General features: G+C 55.2%; 1 protein-coding gene across 20 annotated transcripts in view; it reads left to right on the top strand.

Annotated features, from left to right (window-relative positions):
• The first annotated feature begins 1,966 nt into the window (after positions 1-1,966).
• Positions 1,967-19,657, top strand: part of CACNA1G (calcium voltage-gated channel subunit alpha1 G) — a 146,026-nt gene continuing 128,335 nt past the window's right edge. For 12 of the 20 annotated variants that reach the window (XM_017811978.1, XM_017811970.1, XM_017811972.1 and 9 more), the window contains exon 1: positions 2,109-2,208. Coding sequence is in view for 1 of the 20 variants with exons in the window: in XM_017811966.1 (XP_017667455.1) it covers positions 1,967-2,208 (242 nt within the window). In the remaining 19 variants the exon portion in view is untranslated. Of the gene's footprint in view, positions 2,209-19,657 lie in introns of all 20 variants that reach the window. The other 8 variants (XM_017811986.1, XM_017811985.1, XM_017811983.1 and 5 more) reach the window with 2 other exon arrangements.

Genomic DNA, 19,657 nt, shown 5'->3' with positions numbered 1-19,657 from the left:
AGCCTGCCCTTTCCATGGGTGCACACAATGCATCTGGGGGGGGGGATTGCTCAGAAACCTGTGAAAGAAATGGTAGTCCCTGTTCTTAGCACCTGTGTCACGGGCCCTCCGCTTGCTTGGTGTCACACGTGCCATGTGCTGTCACACTTGTGTCCCCCTGGGCTTGCAGGAGGGTCTCCTGGCCCTGGGGGGCTGTGGGGATTGCATCTCCTCTGCCTGGACACCATCTGTCAGCTCTGCAGCAGAGCTCGGCTGGCCTTGAAGTTTTGCCAATAGCCATGTGATTTGTCTCGGGCTGGACAGCACAAGCTGTGAATCCAAGATCGAGTATGCTCCCAGGCCAGCAGCATTTGGCCAAGAGAAGGCCTTTTGGGTCAGACAGGAGCATCTGCCTGTTGTTCTTGCAGGTGGTTTGAACTAGCTGGAGCTCTTGGCATACACAGATGTAAATATGATGCGGGGGGCTACCGGGGAAGGGTGAGAAAGCTGTTTCTAAGGTGGCAAAAAATCTTAAGCGTTTAGAAGCAGGGTTCTGGCTCAGCCTGGGGACGTCTGCACTCAAAATGAGGATCGCCGGCAGAAAATCTGTTACTCTGGTCCCGCCGGAGGAAGGTCTCTGGCTCGGCGTGCCGTGCCCCCTGCTCGGGCCGTGTGTCCCCCCCCCTCCCCGGGGATGCTGGCGGCACGGTCCCCGCCGTCGGGGCCGGCTCCCGCCGCGGCCGGGACTCGCACCGGCAGAGGGAGCTCCGGCCGCGTCCTCCGAGCAGGGGGGACCGGGGGAGACCCGCTGCTCCCGCGGTTGGGGGTTGGCGGGTTCCCCTCGCCTGCTCGGGGCCGGGTCCCCCTGCGAGCTGCTGGCCAGGATCGTGTCCCCACGCAGCGTAGGGACGACCGGCTCCAGACGGGGTGGCCCCTCGCAAGGGGCTGGGGGTTGGGTGGCACGGGGAGGTGACCCACATGCGCCGAGCCCAACAGCACGGTCTCCGCTCGCGAGCGGTGGGGGACGGGGCGGGGGGCAGCAGGGAGAGGGTCTTGGGCAGGGTTTGGGCGGCACACGGGAGGGCTCTGTACCGGCTCCTGCTGCCCTCGGCACCTTGGCCCTGGCGGGCCTCGCTCGCCTGCGGCTTTTTCCTCCCCATCTCTTCGTCCTGCGCCCCATCTTTCTTCCTTGCGTCTCACCGGCTTCCCCCTCTCCCGGTGCTGCAGTGTCCCACCGGGGGCTGCCTCCGCCTAACGCAGCGCGGGGCTTTCCCCCTCCTCCCCGCCCCCGGCGCTGCAGGTCCCCGCTCTGCCCCCGGATTTCCCCCCAGGGCAGGGGGTGCCCGGGCCCGACCCCCGCCGGGTGCGCCCCGTCCATCCCCGCCGGGGACCGTCCTGCCCGTCCAGCTGTGCCGCCGGGACGGACACCCCCGGCAGCCAATGGGGAGGAGCGGAGGGGCCGGGGGGGAGCCCCCATTGGCGGCGGGGGGAGGAGGAGCCGGGACTTGAAGTTGGAGTGAGGGATCCAGCTGTGCGGGAGCGCTCGGATCGGCGCGGCTGCCGCGGGAGCATCCTCCGCCCGTCCCCGCGGCGCCGGGTAGCATCCCCCCTCCCGGGCAGATGCTGGGGCGCGGAGGGGGCAGGCAGAGCCGCTAAGGCGGCCCGCCCCGCGGGTGGGGGCCAGCAGCCGGCAGCGGGGGCCGCCCCGCCGCCGCCTCCCTGCCCGCGGCTCGCCCGGCTCGGGCCCCCGGAGGCACGGCGAGGAGGAGCTACGGAGCCCGCAGACGGCAGGGCAGGGCGAGGGGGGCGGCCCGGCCCCGGCCCCGGCGGGGGGCGAGGCAGCGGCTCGCCCGGCCATGCCACCCCGGCGCTGAAGCCGCCCCGCCGCAGCCCCCAGCCCCCCGGCCCCGCCATGGCCGCGCCCCTCTAGGCGTCCCACCGGCTCGCCCCGCGTCGCCCCGGCTCCCCCGGGGCCGCCGGCCGGAGGATGGACGAGGATGGACCGCGAGCGGCCGAGGAGGATCCGGAGCCGGGCAGAGCCAAGACTTTCATCCGCCTTAATGACCTGTCCGGGGCCGGGGGCCGCCCGGGGCCGGGGGACAGGGAGACGGGCAGCGGCGACTCAGAGGCGGAGGCGCTGCCCTACCCGGCGCTGGCCCCCGTCGTCTTCTTCTACCTGAGCCAGGAGAGCCGGCCGCGGAGCTGGTGCCTCCGGCTGGTCTGTAACCCGTATCCTTTGCAGGTGTTCGGCGGCGAGGTAAGCCCCGCGGGGCCCCCCCACCCTCGGAGCGCCGGGCAGGGCGGGGGGCACCTCCCGTCTGGAGCCCGCCGGGTGATGGGGAAGGAACGGGGGTTTGGGAGGACCCGTCACCCGCCGTCCCCGGGAGAGCGGGGGGCACCCGGCGGCGCTCGTCCCCTCCCCCGTGCTCTCCCGGGAAGTTTTTCCGGGCTGTTGCAGGGGCTCGGCGGTCCCTGTCTGGGTGCGGAGCTGAAGAGGGGGCTGTGCAGGGCTCCCCTCTTGCAGGGCTCCCCTCTTGCAGAGCTCCCCTCCCCCGGCCGCCCCGCCGCGATGCCGCCGCTCCCGCTGGCTCCGTCGCTCCGCTCCACGGGGAGTCGGAGCAGGAGCTGCGGGCGGCCCATCCTTCCCCGGGGATCGGCAGCCTCTGGTCCTGCTCCCCTGACACACCGAGCGACCCTAACATCGAGCAGACCCTTGCAGACCCGTCCTTCCTCCCTGACCCCGTTTCTCTCCCGTCTCTGGTCCCTTCCTCGAGGGTTTGGAGGGGGGGGTGCAATCTGAAGAGAGGTGGAGGTGTGTGTGGCGTTGGGTTGCTGCCCAGCTCCAGGGTCCCTAAATAATCCAGGGTGTTCAAGGCTGCTCGAAGGGGCTCTGCAGTCCCCCGGGGGATGCTCCTTGCTTGAAGGGGTCGGGGCAAGTTGGGGATCACGGTCCCTGGGTGTGCGTGGGCCAAGGGCAACTGTTTGTCAGGTCCTGGGGTGAGCTGTGCCTCCCCAAAAGCTTCTGGTCTCCTTCTAAACTCCCTGTCTGCTCCAGCACAGGCTCTGAGTCTGAGCCGCTTTAGTCAAGTTTAAGCTTTCAAAAGAAGGGGGACAAAAATTAAAAGAAACAGAGGAGACAATAGAAAAATTTCTTCTTGCCACACTCTTTAAAGCCTCCCTTGGAGTTGAGTTGCAACCAGCACACAGTTTGTAGCATTCCAAGTATTTTACCATCCCCAAACTCCAGTTCCATTATGGAACGGAATGAAATAAAGCGCAGCGCTGTGGCTTCCAGCAGGGGCTGGTGCGGGAGAGGCAGCGCTGCCCGGGAAGTTACCGGGTCCGTGCTGCGCTGCCGGCGCGAAAGGCAGGCGAGCAGGTCTGGGCAGCGACCCCACATCTGGAGGGGGAGAGGCTGTGCAGTAGCGGGGAGGACATGTTACATGGCATAGAGGGCCAGAATAGCCTGTGCGAGTCCTCCCCCACTCCTGGTGTTCGGGAACTGTTAGGAATTACATCTCCGCTGAGGTTGGTGTGCCTGGGAAGAGCAGCGAGGGTCTGCTGGAGTTGTGGATATTGTTTTATTTGAGCTTCAGCAATGATTTCACTGGTAAACAGGCTGCCTTCTTTCCTAAAATGTCCCCCAGGAGGGAAAAAACCTAAGATTTCTCTTCCCAGTCATGAATACTCCCAGCAGTTTCCCCCCAAATCTTTCACACTAGCTAAGCACTTCAAAGCTGCGTTTATTTAAACATCTTAGAAATCTTGCAACTTTGTGAAGCCTTCTGTTTTGGAAAGAAATATTAACGACAGACGACAGGCTGCAAGTCAGTGTGTTCTTGTTGCCTACTATGACTAATATTATTTATGAATGCTGGTTTAAATATGTTTCCAAGTCCCTCTGTTCTTTTTTTTTTTTTCTTTCATTTTTAATCTTTGTAATGATGTTTTGAATCTGGTGTTAACACCTGCACGGTTTTAGTGTTTTCGGTAAAATTTCCCACTCCAATAACGGCTTGAAATGTGTTTTCCCCTCTGTGGTTGCAAATACAAGCTGATTAACTTTTGTCCTTGGAAAATTAGTGGTATTGTGGGCACCTGCAAGCACCACCGCAAGCAGGGGATGAGCATTAGGTGCAGCCCTGCAAGCTGGGATTTTTCTAGTCACCAGTTCCTTGCTTGTTACCGACAGAGAAAGGCGCTTGCCGGGAGCCCTGGGGCCAGCGGGGATGATGCTGTGGGTCTCTGAGTCGTGTGGCTGCATGCAGCTGTTTGTTTTCAGGGTCACTGACCCAGAATTGGGGGAGTTTTATTTAAAAACAACACCAGAAAAAGTCACTTCAGCCTACAGATGAGAGAGAGGCAGTGGTTGGCTTGGCACCCACACTGTGTCCTGTCACTCACTGGGCTGTTCGGCAGAGCATCGTCTCGCTCGCCCCTTCGGCTCTCTGCAGCCCCAGGGCTGGAGCTGAGCCTGTTCTTTGTTTATGTTTGTTACTTTTATTGTTTTCCTTTAGTGTGGTGGGGCAATAGAGTGGCCCTTCTCAGGCTGTAATCTTCTAGGAATTGAGCCCCAGTGCTAAAATCACGTTGCTGGAAAGTCTTTGTTGCCACCAGCTGCCCTGGAGAGGAGCAGCAGTGCTTTGGCTCACATGGCTGGTGAATCCTGCTCCAGCTCTGGGGGGTTTGGAGCTTTCACTGGCTTCTGCCACTCTCATGGGTGGTTTTTACCTTTCTGCATCTGCTCATGCAAAAACTGGATGGGAGGGCTCTGGTTTGAGCTGTGCCTGTGGCGATGCGCAGCTTGGGGCTTGGCCAGGTGGGTTTGTGCTGCTCTAATCTGGCTGATAAACCAACTTCACTGTTGATGGGGCATTGAGAGGAGGTGCAGGACCCACTCTTGCCCCGGGAAGAACAGCTTGTGCCCCCAGGGTGCATCTGGAGCACCTGGGATGCTGCTCTCCATCCCTGTCCAGGTTGTTTGTGTAGGTGCGGCAGTTGAGGCTGAGGTGGGGTCAGGGAAGGGTGATGGTTGAGGTGCTGAGTATCCAGCAAGGATGCAAAGTTCTGTTGAAGTGGTTTGTTGAGCTCTTCTGCCATGTTTCAGTTCAGAGTATCCTCTACCTGGATCAGGGAGCTTCTTCTCTTGCTGTCTGGTGTGGAGATGGGGGGGTACTGTGCTGCTCTCCTGCTCCTCCTCTCCCTTAGGGCTAGAAAGAGGTCATGAAGTTTGTCCTAATCCAGGAATTCTCCAGAGCCTGAAATCTTGGGGTTTTTAACTCTAAACATGTATCATCCTGTCAAGCTGTTTTCCCTTTCCACTCCATCCTGGTCTTTGAGCAAAAACCTCTTTGGGTGCTGTGAGGAACTGGGGGGATGAGCCTGGTTGCCCACCTGCATATTCCCAGTGGCTCTGGGATGGAAGGTTCTGCGCTGAGTGAGAACTGCCTGGGTCAAAAGGGAAGGAGCAGGGACATGTTTAATGGTCACAGTGCTGGACTTAGAGGCTCAGCAAGATGGGAAGGACTGTGGCACATGCAGGGTGTCCTAATGTGCGTGCTGGAGAGGCTGTGAGAGGAGAAGCAAGAGTCTCTGGGGGGGGAGAAAAGAGGAGGCAAGCTGGTTACTTGACTTTCAGTTCTAAAATAAAAGCACCATGAAGGCTGGGAGGATGAAAGGCTGTAGCGGGGTCTGTGCCAGGCTACTCCTCTGATCAGAGACAAGAAATGAGGCTATTTCTTGAGAGTTGAGGAGTGATTGAAGAGCGGGGATGGAGAAAGTGGGGAGGATGCTACTGCTTGGCGTTAAGAGCTCTGAATAGAAAAATAACAGTGCAACTGAAAGGGCCTGTGATATCTATTGTAGTACTGAGAACTGCCTCGTCCCCCGCGCTGTGCCTGCCTGCAGAGCGCTGCTGCCTGGAGAGCAGCACACGGCAATGGGGGCCTGCAAAACCTTCTGGAAGGTGCTCTTCTGGGGAGACGCCCCCAAATTGGTTGAAATCCCATCTTTTCCTCCTGGTTTGGAGGATGAAGGGCGACTCTGTAAATTCCCTCACTGGGGAGGGGAGGTTTGGGTGGCGCTGGGAGGAGTGCTCCTGTCCCGCCTGGCTGCTCTGCAGCACAGTCCCTGGGATTCGGGGTTTGAGAATGGCTTTAGCAAAGAAACACGTTCTTGATCTGGTCATGGAAGCCAGCCCTGCTTTCTGTCTGCAATAAAACGCAGAGAACTCTTCCAGCAGCTGCCTCACATGGCCCCATTCACTCCCCAGCAGGGAGAGGTCAAAGCTCAGTCCTGGGGAGGTGCTGAGTGCCCCCAGTTCTCGTTGGAAGTCAGCAGAGCTGCAGATGCCCAGTCACCTCCAGGATTGGGTCCAGAGCTCTTATGGCCTCATGCCAAGGCTTATATGAGGTCTGTGCCAGGGTGGCTCATGGGGTGGCTGGAGCCTCTGTGTCGGAGCTTGGTGCATCCCGGAAGGCAGCGCTGGCCCTGCTGAGGGGATGGTCAGACCTTGCCTGCTGAGCTCACCCTGAGCACTGGTGGTCTGTGTGTCAGCCCCGCTCTGCATTGGCCTGGCCGGATCCAGCTCTTCTGGAGGGGCATGTCCGTGTGTCCAACTGCACTGGAACCAGGACCCTCCTGCCTGGTGAGGATTAGAACTGAACCTGCTGAGCTGTGTTGTGGTTTGGGCTCCCCAGCCCTGGCAGTGTCCCCCCGCAGCTCTCCCTCCTGTGGAGATGCGATGAGGGCAGGGGGTGAGCAAAACCCCCATCACCTCATGGGAACTCGGGGTCCTCGCTCCCTTTTTGGCTCTGCCAACTCATGGGGGTAGCCCAGCACTTCTTGTGCTGCTGTTTGTAGGGTTCAATGTAGTGCAGGGTTAAAAATAACACTTTTTTGTTATCAAAAGGGTGTGTTGTGAGGGGAGAGCACACGTGGTGTCCTTTACACTTCGGTACATTTGTTCCAGCCTCACTTTGGAGTTTAACAAAGCAAAAAGCTTTGATTTGACAGGTCAGACCTGAAATGGATCTTGTTTCGATTTAAAAACCCCACAAAAGAGCCAGAATCCATTTGCTTCACCTGTGTCTGATCCATCCCAGGGCACCTGAGCTTGTTTCTCTCCTGTGACCCAGTTCGACGTCCGGTGCCTCCTGCCCCTCCCCAGACAGATGGAAACGCTCCTGCTCCAGCTGAGCCTCTGCCAGCTCTGTGCCCCTTCCCTGGCTTCTGGGGAGAAATGAAACACGACTTGTCTGGCTGATCCCTGGTGGAGGGGACTCCTGCAGCCCCTGGCCCTCCTGTCTGGGACATCCCTGGGCTCACACCAACTCCTGTGTGAGGACCTCGGGGAGAAACAGGGCCCATCACCTTTTAGCAAAGGCTGCACAGGGGTGCAGTGGTTATTTCCCTCCTCCCAGGGGACAAATAACTGCAAATCCTCTTCCCTGTGGTTCGCAAAGCCTTTGGGACTCAGCGGGAGCAGCGGGTGGTGCCCACCTCCCAGAGCTGGGTGCAGTGGCCAGCATCCCTCTCATCCCTGCGTCGCCAGCAGAGCCAGGAGCCGCTCAATCCTAACCTAGGTAACACATCACACCTCACCAGGGACCTCTGGACCCATCCATCGCCTGTCTCTGCTGGCAGCCAGGCGCTTCCTTTGCTCCCTGCGTGTGTGTGTGTGTGTTTTTTAAGGAGATTCTTCTGTGAATTCCCTCTTCCAGGCTGTTGTGTCACATCTGGAAGTTTGTGTAGGAGTTTATCCAAGCACTGGAGTACAGCGCAGCTTTTTCTCATTTAAAAATCATAGGCTGGCATTTTGAAGTGGGGGGGGGGGAGGAGGGAGGGAAGCTGTCTGCCAAAAAGGAGACTGGAGCAGAGGAATTGTAATGACTTCCAGAAGTTTTCTTTCTTTCTTCCTTTCTTGCTTTCCCTCCCTCTCTCCCGGCGCGCAGACAAAAGGCTCGGCCTCATGCAGCTCGTGGTTATGTCATCCTGGCGCGGGGAGCCCCGGCCGGGAGGGGTGGCCCCGTCCTGCCCGGGGACCCCGCGCTGCTCGGGGACAGCTCTGCTTTGGCTCCTTGTAGGAAATCCGGAACAAGGGCTCCCATGCTGGGTGGGGGGGCTGTCTCTGGAGACCTGCTTGGTATCAGTTCACAGAATGTCACAGAGCTGGAAGGGACCCACAAGGATCAGCGAGTCCAGCTCTTAAGTGAATGGCCCCTACGGGGCCGTTTTTCATCTGGGGCCAGGAGCTGGGGCAGGGTGGCTGGGAGGGGATCTCGGCTCTCCCCCAGCCCCTCATGCCCAGGACTGGGAGGCTCAGGTGGGTGGTGATTTGGGATGGGGCTGGACTACCCCAGCCACCACCACTCATCCCTGGGGCCAGTGTGTCTCCCATCAGACTCCCTGCTCTCGACTTGATTGGCTTTTGTATTCTCTCCCCTGTTCAGTAGCACGGGGTGTTGGAGCCAGTCTGGAAATGTCCATGATTTTATGATGCATAGAAAATTTTCTGCTTTCTTCTCCCCCAGCACCCCCTGCAGAAGTTTTGGCGTCATGCTGAAAAATGCTGCTTTCTCATTTTTACTTTAAACTCTGTTTCACTTTTTTTTTTTTTTTTTTTCCCTCCATGCAGAAAAGACCAAGTTTTGGATAGCCCAAAGTTTTGGATTGCCTCAAGTTCCCTGCCCAGGTCTCTCTCAGCTCTCCTTTTTTTTTCCTACTGTTTTGCTGGAAGGGAGCAAAACCTTTGGCTAAAATGAACCTCTCTGATGGCTTTTTCACTTGGATCATGAAATCATTTTCCCTTGGCAGAGGACCCGTGGGGAGCCTTTGCCCCCGGCAGCTTTGCTGGCTGGAAGAAGGGTCTGAGGGAGCGGGGCTGTCCTTGGGGAGCAGGGGAAGGAGCATCCGGAGTCAGGTTGGGAGGGCTTTGAAGCTTCATTGTGGTTTGGAGGGGGTTGAATTTCCTATTTAATTAGGAGGCCTAAGTGTTTCTGGGTTTGTTATGAGGCCAGACCGTGGCTTTCCCTTCCCCGGCGCCTTGGCTCTCCGCTGAGCGACCTAGAAGTGAAATGTTCCCTTTGGATGGTGATGCACATGGAGGTTTCCCCCAACCTGGGTTTGTCTGGCTTTGGCTTTCGCCAGCCTTGGCCTCTCACCCAGGAATCTGGCTTGGTGCTAAGAAATAAAAAAAAAAAAAAAAAAAAAAGGGGAGGAAATTCTCATGGTTTTATATAACAGAGTGAGTAACGACCGGCCGTGCTTTGGGATGCTCTCACATCTGCTTCCTACCAAAGCCCCGGCAAAGAAGCTTCGAGCAGATGGAAAAAACACATTTTTCAGCCCGAATATTTGCTGAGGGAAGCTCTGAGGCTCGCTCTCCGCGCTGGCTGCGGTGGTGCTGGTTACTGCCTTACGGGAAAGGGGCTGTTGGGGTGCCAGGAGCAGCACCGTGTGCCCGAGGCGTGGCACGGCCGGGCAGGTCCTGGCGCGAGCCGCGGCCGCGCACACGTGCGTGGGACCAGGACGTGCCCGTGACTCAGCCCTCAGAAGTTCACTGGTTAGTCACAAGTAGATGGAAATTGTCTATTGGTTTGGCTTCTGTGCCTGAAATGTTGTTTTGGTTGGGATTTTCAGCGTGTTTCCTAGGCAAAAGGGACTGGCGGCTATTTGGTGTTGGGGCTTTTTTTTTGTTGTTTCTTTTTGTCACCCGTGTCCTCCTGGCTTTTTCTCTCCCTCTGCTGGGATGGGAAATCCAGGGGTGAGGGCAGGAGAGCGCTGAAAATGGGAACAAAATGCTAAAGCAGGTGATGAGTGAGAGCTGGGAGCTTGGCACAGATGAGTTTATAAAGAAAAGGGGATTTATTTACTGTAATCCAGGTGCTAGCCCCACACTTAGAGGGTTCCTGGTGCAAAGCATCCTTATATTTATCTCTAATTTGGTTCTCTTCCAAGAGGTTTCCCCCAGTGCATCCACCAAACCAGCTTTGAGATCTCCCTAACCCTGGGGGCTGAAGGCAAACCCACAGCTGGTGGAAGGGGAGGGAGCTGGGCTAGGGGATTCACAGGGATTCACCCACCTTGGCCGCCCAACCGCCCTGGGGAGGTTTATGCCTCCAGGATTTCCTGTGATTCATAACTTAATCAGGTCAGGTTTAGCACTCCCTCCTCCTCTGATGTTATTGACCGCCTCTGTGTTCTCTCCTGAGATGCTGGTGGCCAGAGCAGCCCAAGGCAGAGCCTTCCCCTGCCCAGATGGCGAACAGGGCTTGTTAATGATTTGCTAATTCAATTAGAAAGTGCTCGTTAACCCATGGCGAGGCTGAAGCTCCCTTCTGGAGGGCAGGGCTCGCCCCCATGCCTTCGACTCCTGCTGCCAAAACATTTATTTGGTGTTAAGCTGCCAGCCACGCTATGCAAATAGAGATGTTAATCATGAATAAGGTTCATTTTTAGCTGTGGGTTGAGACTAGACTTGGGAAGAACCCGGCTCCGGGGAGGGGGGAAGGCGATGGGAGCTCTGCCGCGGTGGGTTCGCAACCCCCAGGGCCAGGTTGGCCGGATCCCGCGGAAGGGAACAAACGTCTCGGCTCCCGCTCAGCCCCAGGGTCTGTAGAAATAAAATGTTCCTTCTGCTGCGGGTTGAATAAGGCTTTTAAGTGCGTTTGAGGGGCTGCACTTTAACCAGCCTCCTCCGCATCGGCGTTAGCTGCTAATAGCAGTGAATCCCAGGTCTGGGCTGGCGGTCCCCATGCCTGTGTTGGATGCAAAATGTCTTTGATTTGGGAACCATCATGTCCACATAGCCTGGCTATAGCAATTCTACCTTAATGGGAGAAAACAGAAACTCCAGTAAGAATTATAAATAATGGAGCCCTCTGATGCTCCATTGAATTAATGCTTATTTGGGCAGATAGGGAGGAAAGGAATTAAATTAATATCTGACTTGTAACTGCTACTGTATGTGCTTATTGACTTATCTTGCTTTGGAGGGCCATAAATATGTCTCGGGATATACCCCTGAGTCTGTAATCTGCTCAGGGTCACAGTGCAGGTCTGTCTCTGATGTTCCTTCAGAGACTCATTCTGACTTCTAGGGTCAAAAACCAAAATTCCTCTGACAAAGGATTCAGCCATGTGTGGAGGGGAATGTGTTTGCACTTTATGGCAAGCATACAGCATAAATCTTGAAGGTCTCTGCCTTGTATAAATTGCTTTACTGTTTGTGATCTGTGGCTGGCTCAGTGCTGGAGGGTGTGGAGCCCAATTTGACTTGGGGGAGAGGTCCAGGTGAAGCTTCTTGGCTCTGGAGTTGGAATGGATCATAGCTGGAGCCTCGTACTCTTGTCCACTCCCCTTTTCCCTGTGCCTGGAATTTTGTGCCCCTTAAAGGGCAGTTTGGAGGTTGAGGGTGGCTTGGTGCAATAAGCTGGGAGTTCTCAGTGTGCCCCTGAATAACCCTGCCCGAGGGGTTTGGGTATCCATGAGCCAGGGGAGAGGACCTGAGCTATGCCAGTCTTTCTTTAGCTAGGGTGGACGTTCTCTTCCCACCCCTTGGGCTGTGTTTTGTGTAGGGGATATCTCACTGCCTCCGTGACTCTCCTTATGGAAGTGTGTGTTAAGCCTGGTCTCTGGCACAGCTCATGTTAGTTGGAAAAGTCCCTGGGCCAGGTGAGGCATTGCTTTGGTGAGGGTATTTGTTAGGAGGCTTCCCCTGGGATGGAGCACATCTGTCCCCCCAGCAGCCCCTTTCCCAGGCCCTGCCTCTCCCCTCCAGACACCAACATGCTGTTCCTGTGGGAGCAATTTCCCCCACTGTGGGCAAATCACAGCCCCTTCTTCTTCAGAAACTGCTCATGGCAGCAGCACAGGGGAATCCTGCCTTTTTCCAGGCTGGGAAACAGCAGAGCAGTCCATGGCCAGCATGGGGTACCCGCAGCGAGGGTGGAGACGCTTCTGCCTTCATCTCAGTAAATGGGCTCTGGCTCCTCCAGCAGCGGATGTTCACATCTCAGCTGGGTTTTGGGCTTGGCTTTTTGCTGGGTTTTGTTTTCTCTTTTCTTGTAGCCCCATGAAGCTGGATTGTCTCAGCTCTGGGAACTCAGAGGGTTGGGCAAGTGGGGGTCAAGCTACAAATCTGGTGGTGAACTCGGGGACAAAAGGATGCACTGAAAGTGCTTTGCTGTGCCTCCCCCTCCTCTGAATCTCCCCCTTTCATCTGCTGAACACCTTGATTTTTTTTTTTTTTTTTACTATTGCCTGGGTTTTGCATCGGGGGCAGGATGGAGGTTGGGGGGGATGTGTGTGCGATGAAGCTATTCGAGGAGTTGTGATCTCTGCATTTCATTTTGCAGTTCAGCTGGAAAGATCTCGTTTCCAAATACACCCACACACAGGCACAGCAAGAGAGAGCGCAGGGGAGGGAGCTGCTCAAGGGGGATGGGGCTGCACGGGGAGGGCTGGGGGCCTTTGGCAAAGCTGATCTGGAGTGGTCCGTTGCCTTTATCTGAGGGCAGGAGGTGCCTCTGCCTCAGCCCTGTGTCTCAAGGCCATGCAAGTGCTTGGCTGCACCCGTGGGTACCTGGCTGCTTTAGTCCAGAGCAAAGAGAGGAGGGGAGGAATGACAGTCCTTGAGGAGAGCCCTTGTGCTGAGCCTGGCAGTGACTCCAAGAGCATCCAGGGGACTCCAGGGCAATTTTGGGGTTGCACAGTGTGTGTGTACACACACATCCCCACCACAGGCTGAGCAATGTCAGGGCATGGCAGTGTGTGGTGGGATCTGCTTTTGCAATGGAAGAAGAGCAAAGGCACAGAAAGGAGTCACAAAACTCCTCTCCCTGTGACCTTCAGGCCCAAATCATCTTTTTTCCAAAGATGAGCTAGTGGCTTCTTTAGCCTGTAACTCCCCATCCACACTGTCTCCCTCCAGTACCTTCCTTGCCAGATGGGCCCTGACTCCAGTTCTTGGTTTCTGGAGGAGCTGGTGGTGGGGTGGATGCATCCTGCATCTCCCTGCGTTGTCAGGGATGGGGTTAGTGGAAAGCAAATGAACCTCCATCCCAGTGGGCGTCTGGATGTGCAGCAGTGGGTAAAGGTGAGGGGCTGGGTGACAAGCTGAGCAAGTAGGAACTTGGTGGTGGTGGTGGAAGGTTTTGGAAAGACCCCTCAGCCTCCCTGGGCTGTGAGCAGACAGTAAGCTTTGCCTCTATGTCAGCGTGCCAGGGGCAAAGTGGGGTCACTTGCCTGAAGCCCCCGAATCTGGGTCCTTCCCCAGGTCTGGGGCTGTGGAGCGGCTTGGGGTGCTGGGGTGTTGCCACAGGTACCTGCACCCCCACCCAGCTCCCCCTGGGCCCCTTGGGTGGTTGCTGGTGGCATGTCTGTAGCTCAGTCCCTGCACACCGAGTCCTCCCACCACCCCTTCGGGTCAGCGCGTGATTTTTTCCATCGCTCCAAAGCGGCTGAGCTCATACAACAATATTCCCTGGGCCAACACCGCTCCTTTTTGAAGTTCCTTGTTTTGGTATTCCTCAAACTTTCGTATCCTCAGGCACGAAACACGACACCCCTTGGCGCTGGAGGCTTTTCCCTGATGCTGTGGCTTTGGTTACCCCTAGCATCCTGCTGCCAGGTGAAACCGCTGTCCCATCCCTGAGCTGTTGGTGGGTGCCATGCCCTCCCAAACTCACCACAAGTCTTAAATGGTGGTAAAATAGGATCCTTTGGCCACCTCGGCACACCGCAGCGTGCCTCTGGCGGAGAGGCAGCCACCGGAGCGTGCTCCCGGCAGTGTTTGTCTTAGCCAGGGGCCACGGCTGGAGCCGGCGGCTCTGCCAAGCAGTGAAAATGCCAGAGCAGTGAGTTTTATCCCACGGTGTTTGATTTGTGGTCACGGTGGAAGTCGGGTCAGGAGGGAATGTGGAGGATGCGGCAGAAAAAGAGCGATTTCGAGACAGTCGCGAAAACATCTCGTGGTGTCAGAAGTCGGGGTTTTCTCCTTTGTTTTTCCTCCCCCGCTGCTGGCCGCGCTGGCTGCGAGGTGAAGTTTATGGGAGGAATAGCGCGGTTCTGGGAAATATTTTGCCTAGCTTGTGTTGTTGAATTTTATTTTCTCTTCTTCTGGCAGCAGATGAAGGAAAAAGGAACACAAACAGCTTGGCCGGTGGGGTGTTGGTCCAGAATCAGCCTGGGCAGCGAGCGGCTGCTGCGCTGGGGACAGAAAATACTCGAAAGCGGACGGGGTTTTCATTGCTTTCATTCCTCTCGCTCTGTGTCCCCGCTCTCAGCTGGCTCTTAGGCTGTTAAACGAGGGGTGAACACGTCTCCCTGTTAAGGCAAGGATGTGTGTTGATGCTCCTGGCCTCCCGTGTGTTCTCACTGATTAAAATCCTAAATTCTTCCATTTTTTTACAAGATTTGGGGTTTCTGTGCCGAGCTGGAGAGTCTCTATGGCAACAGCTAAAGGCAACTTTTATCCCTAACCCTTTTTTTTTTTTTTTTTTTGGCAGAGGGGGGGAAGAGGATGGGTGCTGATGCTGGGGCATCAATAACTATTTGAATCCATTTGAATCCCCTGAATATTTGGGGTAGTGAGTGCTGGGAGAGGGCTGGGACTGTTGGAACTGAAATACAGAATTGCTTTGTGCCTGTGAGGTCAAGGGGCTGGACCCCTCTCCCCTCTGCCAATTAAAGTATTTTTTGACTGTGGGAGAGTGCAGAGTCCCATCCATCCCTGCATCCATCCCACCCCAAGGCCAGGAGTTTCCCACTTGGGTTTGTCATTTCCGGAGGAGTTTGAAGCCATTCTTGGAGCATGATTGCAGCAGCATTTCAAGACACAATTAAAACCTGAACCTTTTAGGAAAAGTTGCAGCATGTAATAGGAAGGAAACCAGCTGGGCTAGATTGAAGCATAATAAGTTTTGGGAGTAATTTTTAGAATTCTATACTGTAGGTCTTTCTAGAAAGATACTATACAATTTAATAACATGTTATATTCCTATATGTTATATTTAAATCATCCTATAGTATTGTGTAGGAGGAATCTAATTTTCCACTACAGGGTAATATACCTTTCTATAGGTTTTTGGTTGTGGGTTTTTTTTTTTTTCATCCAATAGTGTTAAATGAAAAATTATATCCTTCCTAGAAAATCTAACAAAATGATGAGAAAACAATACCCTTAGTTTATTTAATAGAGCATGTAAGTATTTTCCATAGGGGTTTATGTGGCTGCATAAAAACCCAGTTAGGGCCTGTTGGGGAGGTGTTTTGAGGTAGGATGGAGATGAGTTCAGATGCTGTCCTGGCCCAGCAGTGTGGGGGCTCTGAAGTGGGGGCCTGGGAGTGTCTAAATGGGGAAAAATTAAAAATAAATAAAAGCCAGGACTTTCTTGCATCTCTATTTCCCCTCCTGGAATGTGGTTGGAGAGAAGATGGAGTGGTGGGTGCAGGGCTGTGGTATGAGCTGCTGGAGTGGGGTGAGGCTGGGGGCCAAATCCTGTGCTGGGGGCTGGTAGCCCAGGTGTCTGCAGGGACTGGAGAAGGGAGCAAGGAGCTCTCCTTGCTCAGAGAAATGGCCTCTGGAAATAGCAGGCAGGGGGTGTAGCATGCAATGTGGCTGTTTGCAGCAGGCTGAGGAGGGCAGGAGGGTGGTCCACTGCAGGGTGGACGATGCTCTTGCATGTATTTTGCAGCACTGCCTTGTCCGTAAGGGCTGAGTTCCGTTGTGGTGTTGCCTGGTGACACGTGGATTTGGCCGTACCATCGTGTTCAACGTGAGGCAAAGATGTATTCTCTGCGCTGGGCTGATGGGGAGGTGTGACAGGGTCCAGTGGGGAGATGGCAACTGGGCCCTCCTGTGTGCTCACTCTGCTTCGTGGGGGTTAGGGCGGGGTCTGCGTCAGCTGTAAATCCCCATTGCTGAGATGCAGCACCCCAAGGGCTGGGGTACATGTGGCTCTCTGTGGGAAAATGTGGGACAGAGGTTCCTCTTCACCTTAGCTTGGAGGTGCCCATCACTGTGGCTTCAGGGACCTGCATAGCCAGGTCCCCACCGGGCTCCCAGGTAGCTGGTACCATCCCAGGGAGAAGCAGGGGAAGGTGGTGGCCTTGGTCCTTCCAGGTCCCTAGAGGACAAGCGCCTTTTAATAGCCATGGCAACTAATAAGCCCTGCGTGGTGACAGCCCTGCTGTCTCCATGGAAACGGACCGAGCATCACATAGCAACATGTGCCTCATGTACCCATGGAAACGGGCCGGTAGCTTTTTAGCATCCTCTGTTAAATCTCTGCTCTGGGAGGTGGTGGTGGGGTTTATCCCAGGGTGAACCCACCGCTGTGGGGAGTGGGGGCTTGAGTGAAACTGGGGAAGGGCTCTCAGGGGCTTTGGAGGAATTGGCTTTGTAAGGTGTCCCAGGGCACAGTCCAGTGGGATGTTCCCAGGCTGATGAAGATGTAGAAGAAAGGTGCTTGCTGTCCAGTTTTTGTGTTCCTCATGACGGCAGCAGGCCTTGGAGGGGAGCAAAATGATTTAATCATCTGATGGGCTTTGGGTTGCTGAAGGGAGAGAAAAATAAGAGATAGTCAGAGCTGGAGGGCTGGAAACCACCTCGCCACAGGCAGAACAGAGTCACAGTAAGGTATTTGTAGGCGAGTTTTCTTTGTGGTGGCTGGGGTCACCTCATCCTCAAGCTGGGGTTTTCCCAGCCACCAAAATGGGTTTAGAGGCCGAGAATGCTGCTCCTTGATGGGCAGCATCTGGGAAAGGGGGAGGCAGCAGGACACGCACCATCTCTCCGTGCAGCCTGTGCCATGGCTTGCTCAGCACCTCATTAACCAACCTGAGGTGCTACAGGTTAATTAGGATTTGTAGCTGGTGAGTGTGAGGCGTCTGCTGGGGTCACACCATGGGAGGTTCAGAGCAGCCCCAGCTCATGTAAAACACTGCGGACGTCAAGTTGCACACACGTGCTGGGTGCAGCATTCGCTCTGAGTCGCTTCAGCAAACACAGCCCTTCCCCGAATTTATCCACTAAGAGACTGAAAATTTTTAGGAACTCATTTATTTGGAGCTGTTGAAGCGTTTCTTGCAAATGCATTTCAGCCCTTTCTTCCCCCGTTGTCGCAATGTGTTTTTAATGGGAAGACTGCATGGACACTTAGGAGTATCCCTGGTTTCTGTAAACACCCCTGCGAATAAATGGGGTGGCTTTGGGAAGGTTTACAGGTTTGGTTTTTTAGAGGTTGTGAGCTGAGCTAGTTAATATGAGCTAGTAAATTTTTTTGTTTGTTTTTTCTTGGTGAACATTCAGGCCAACCTTTTATTGCTTGTTTTTCTCCTCACGGCTGGTGCTTGGTCTGCAGGGGACTGGGAGACACCATTAGGTGACTCCTTCAGCAGTGCCCAAATCCCACTGGCTTTTTGGGGGACTGGAGCTCTGACTTTGCTCAAGTGCTTTTTGGGTGGGACTGGGGGACTTGGAAACTTTTGGAGTTTTACCTGTCTTTTATTTGTTGTGGGAAAATGAATGTGGGTCAAGAGCGGGGCTGGTGCTGTGGGAAAGGTATTTCCTGTGGGACAGTTTTGGGTTGTGGGTCCATCCTGGTGAGACATAAAATCAGTGCCATGCTGGATAAACTGTGGAAAATTTTCCATTAAAACTGTGGAAAATCTGTGCTGAAGCTCTTCTGTCTGTCGGGGCTGGCAGCAAAGACCCACCTCTGTGGTTGTGATGTGCCCTGATTGATGATCTTGGGGCTCCATTCAACCAGCAGCAAGGTGGTTAAATAAATAAATAGATAGGGAATTGAGATACAATTTCCAACTACTGGGCTTCTTACCCCAGCAAGTGTGTTGTGCTTCTGAGATGGGAGTTAGCCCCAAGCCCTGGGTTCAGCAGGTACCTCCCCTTGCCAGCATTGGGCAGGAGTTGCCCTCTCTGGCTCCCTGGTGCTGACCTGGGCTTATCCCACTGTGTGCAGGAGGCTCAGGGAGAACGGCTCTGAGGAAGGCTGCAGCCTGCTCAACGAGGTTTAATTAAATCTGAAATCCCGGCTGTTTTCTCCTGGGCTTTGGCTTTGGGATGCCACGGGTAGGGAATCAGTGGAAGGAAATAATGAGAATTAGAGCAACTTCAAGGGCTGTTGCATTCTCAGCGAGCAGGGGGCTAGAGGCCGGGTGGGCTGCAGTGGGACGGAGCTGTGCTACTCCTTTGAGATCACTCCTGGGGAAAGACTGTGCCATCGCTCCAGCTGAGCATCATCCAAATCGGGGATTTGTTCAGACCCAGAGCTTGGAGTTGGCAGTGCCATCTCCAAATCCCCCGTAATGACTGAGCGGCTCCAAGCAAACATCCCCTCCAGTGGGTGCCTTTCCCCCCCTTTTTTTAGGGATGTGCTTATTAAGGCTGCAAGGAGCCTGACTATAAATGAGATACAAATGTACAGTTAACGCCGTGTCTCCCCAAGGCCAGTGTAGGTATTTTGGTATTTAAACTAGCAGAGCCAAGGGGAAGGAGCCAGCAAAGGGGGGGGGGGAAGAGGAAAAAAGGAAAAGTGGCTCTAATTGAGGTCAGTATTTGAACAGTAAAGACCAATTAATGCTTCTGAATCAATAGGTCTGCGTGACTGAACTAACACATCCCCACTGAGGGCTGGTACAGGCTGAGAGCTGGCCTGGGGTGAGCCGTTGCTGCAGCGGAGGTTTCAGTCTTGGCAGAGATTTCACTGTTGACAGAGGTTTTGGTGTTGGCAGAGGTTTGACTGTTGGCAGCCCTGGAGGATACTGTGGGCTGAAACTGACGGTTGGTGAGGGCACCGGTGGGCAGCTCCTCCTGCCTCCAGCCTTGCAGGAACCTGTGAAAATCCACTTACACCCCCAAACTGTGGTCCCTACCCACTGCATTTCCACCACCCAATTCTTCAGGTCGAAGTGGATTAAACTGGGGGGAGGATCCCTAGCTGGGCTGCACTGGTGGTGCAGAAGTGGGATGCAGCCAAAGTGCTGAGCAGTGCTTCCCCCCCAGGTCCTCATCGGGATGGACCTGAGCTGCAGACACCCCTCTGCTTGACTTTTGGCCATCCAAGCCTTTCCAGGGAGGTGGCTTAGCAAATGTCCAGCATTCCCAGACTCACATTTTTATTCTCCTTTATTGCTCTTCCAAGAAAACACGTGTGTGCGTGGGGAGAGGAGATTATCACGTTAGTGTTAAATACCCCCGGGGGAAGGTGGGGAGGGCAACTGGGTTGTTTTTCCTAGTCTGTCTCCCAAGGACAGCTGGCCAGAGCAGCAGCACGTGCTTCTGTGATGTGGCACCCATGGGTGCAGCCACGCTGGGCACTGCAGCATGCAGGCAGTTGATGCCATCCTGGTGAGTCTGCACTCCCAGCAGACACAAGAGCACAGCAGGGAGGAGGAAAAAGAATCCTTGTTGTTATTATTCCACGAATTTTATACACTGAACTGATGCATATGGCAGATGAGATGATTTGCCTCCAGGCATACAGGAAAAGCGATGCGAGGCAGGATCTTTTTGGCAATCCTGTGTCTTAAACGTGAGATGAAATTTTTCTGGGATGGGAAGTGGGTGGAAGGGGCTGTGGTTTGGGTCCTCTTGGGTCACGCTGTCCCTGCACTGTGGAGCTGGGTGAGGCTGCAGTTTGTCCCAATGGTGCTGCTT

The sequence above is a fragment of the Lepidothrix coronata genome, unplaced genomic scaffold (genome assembly GCF_001604755.1).
Source record: "Lepidothrix coronata isolate B3197 unplaced genomic scaffold, Lepidothrix_coronata-1.0 Scaffold34, whole genome shotgun sequence".
NCBI lineage: Eukaryota > Metazoa > Chordata > Aves > Passeriformes > Pipridae > Lepidothrix > Lepidothrix coronata.
Note: the sequence above shows the minus strand (reverse complement) of the source record. Positions and strands in the feature narration are given on the sequence as shown.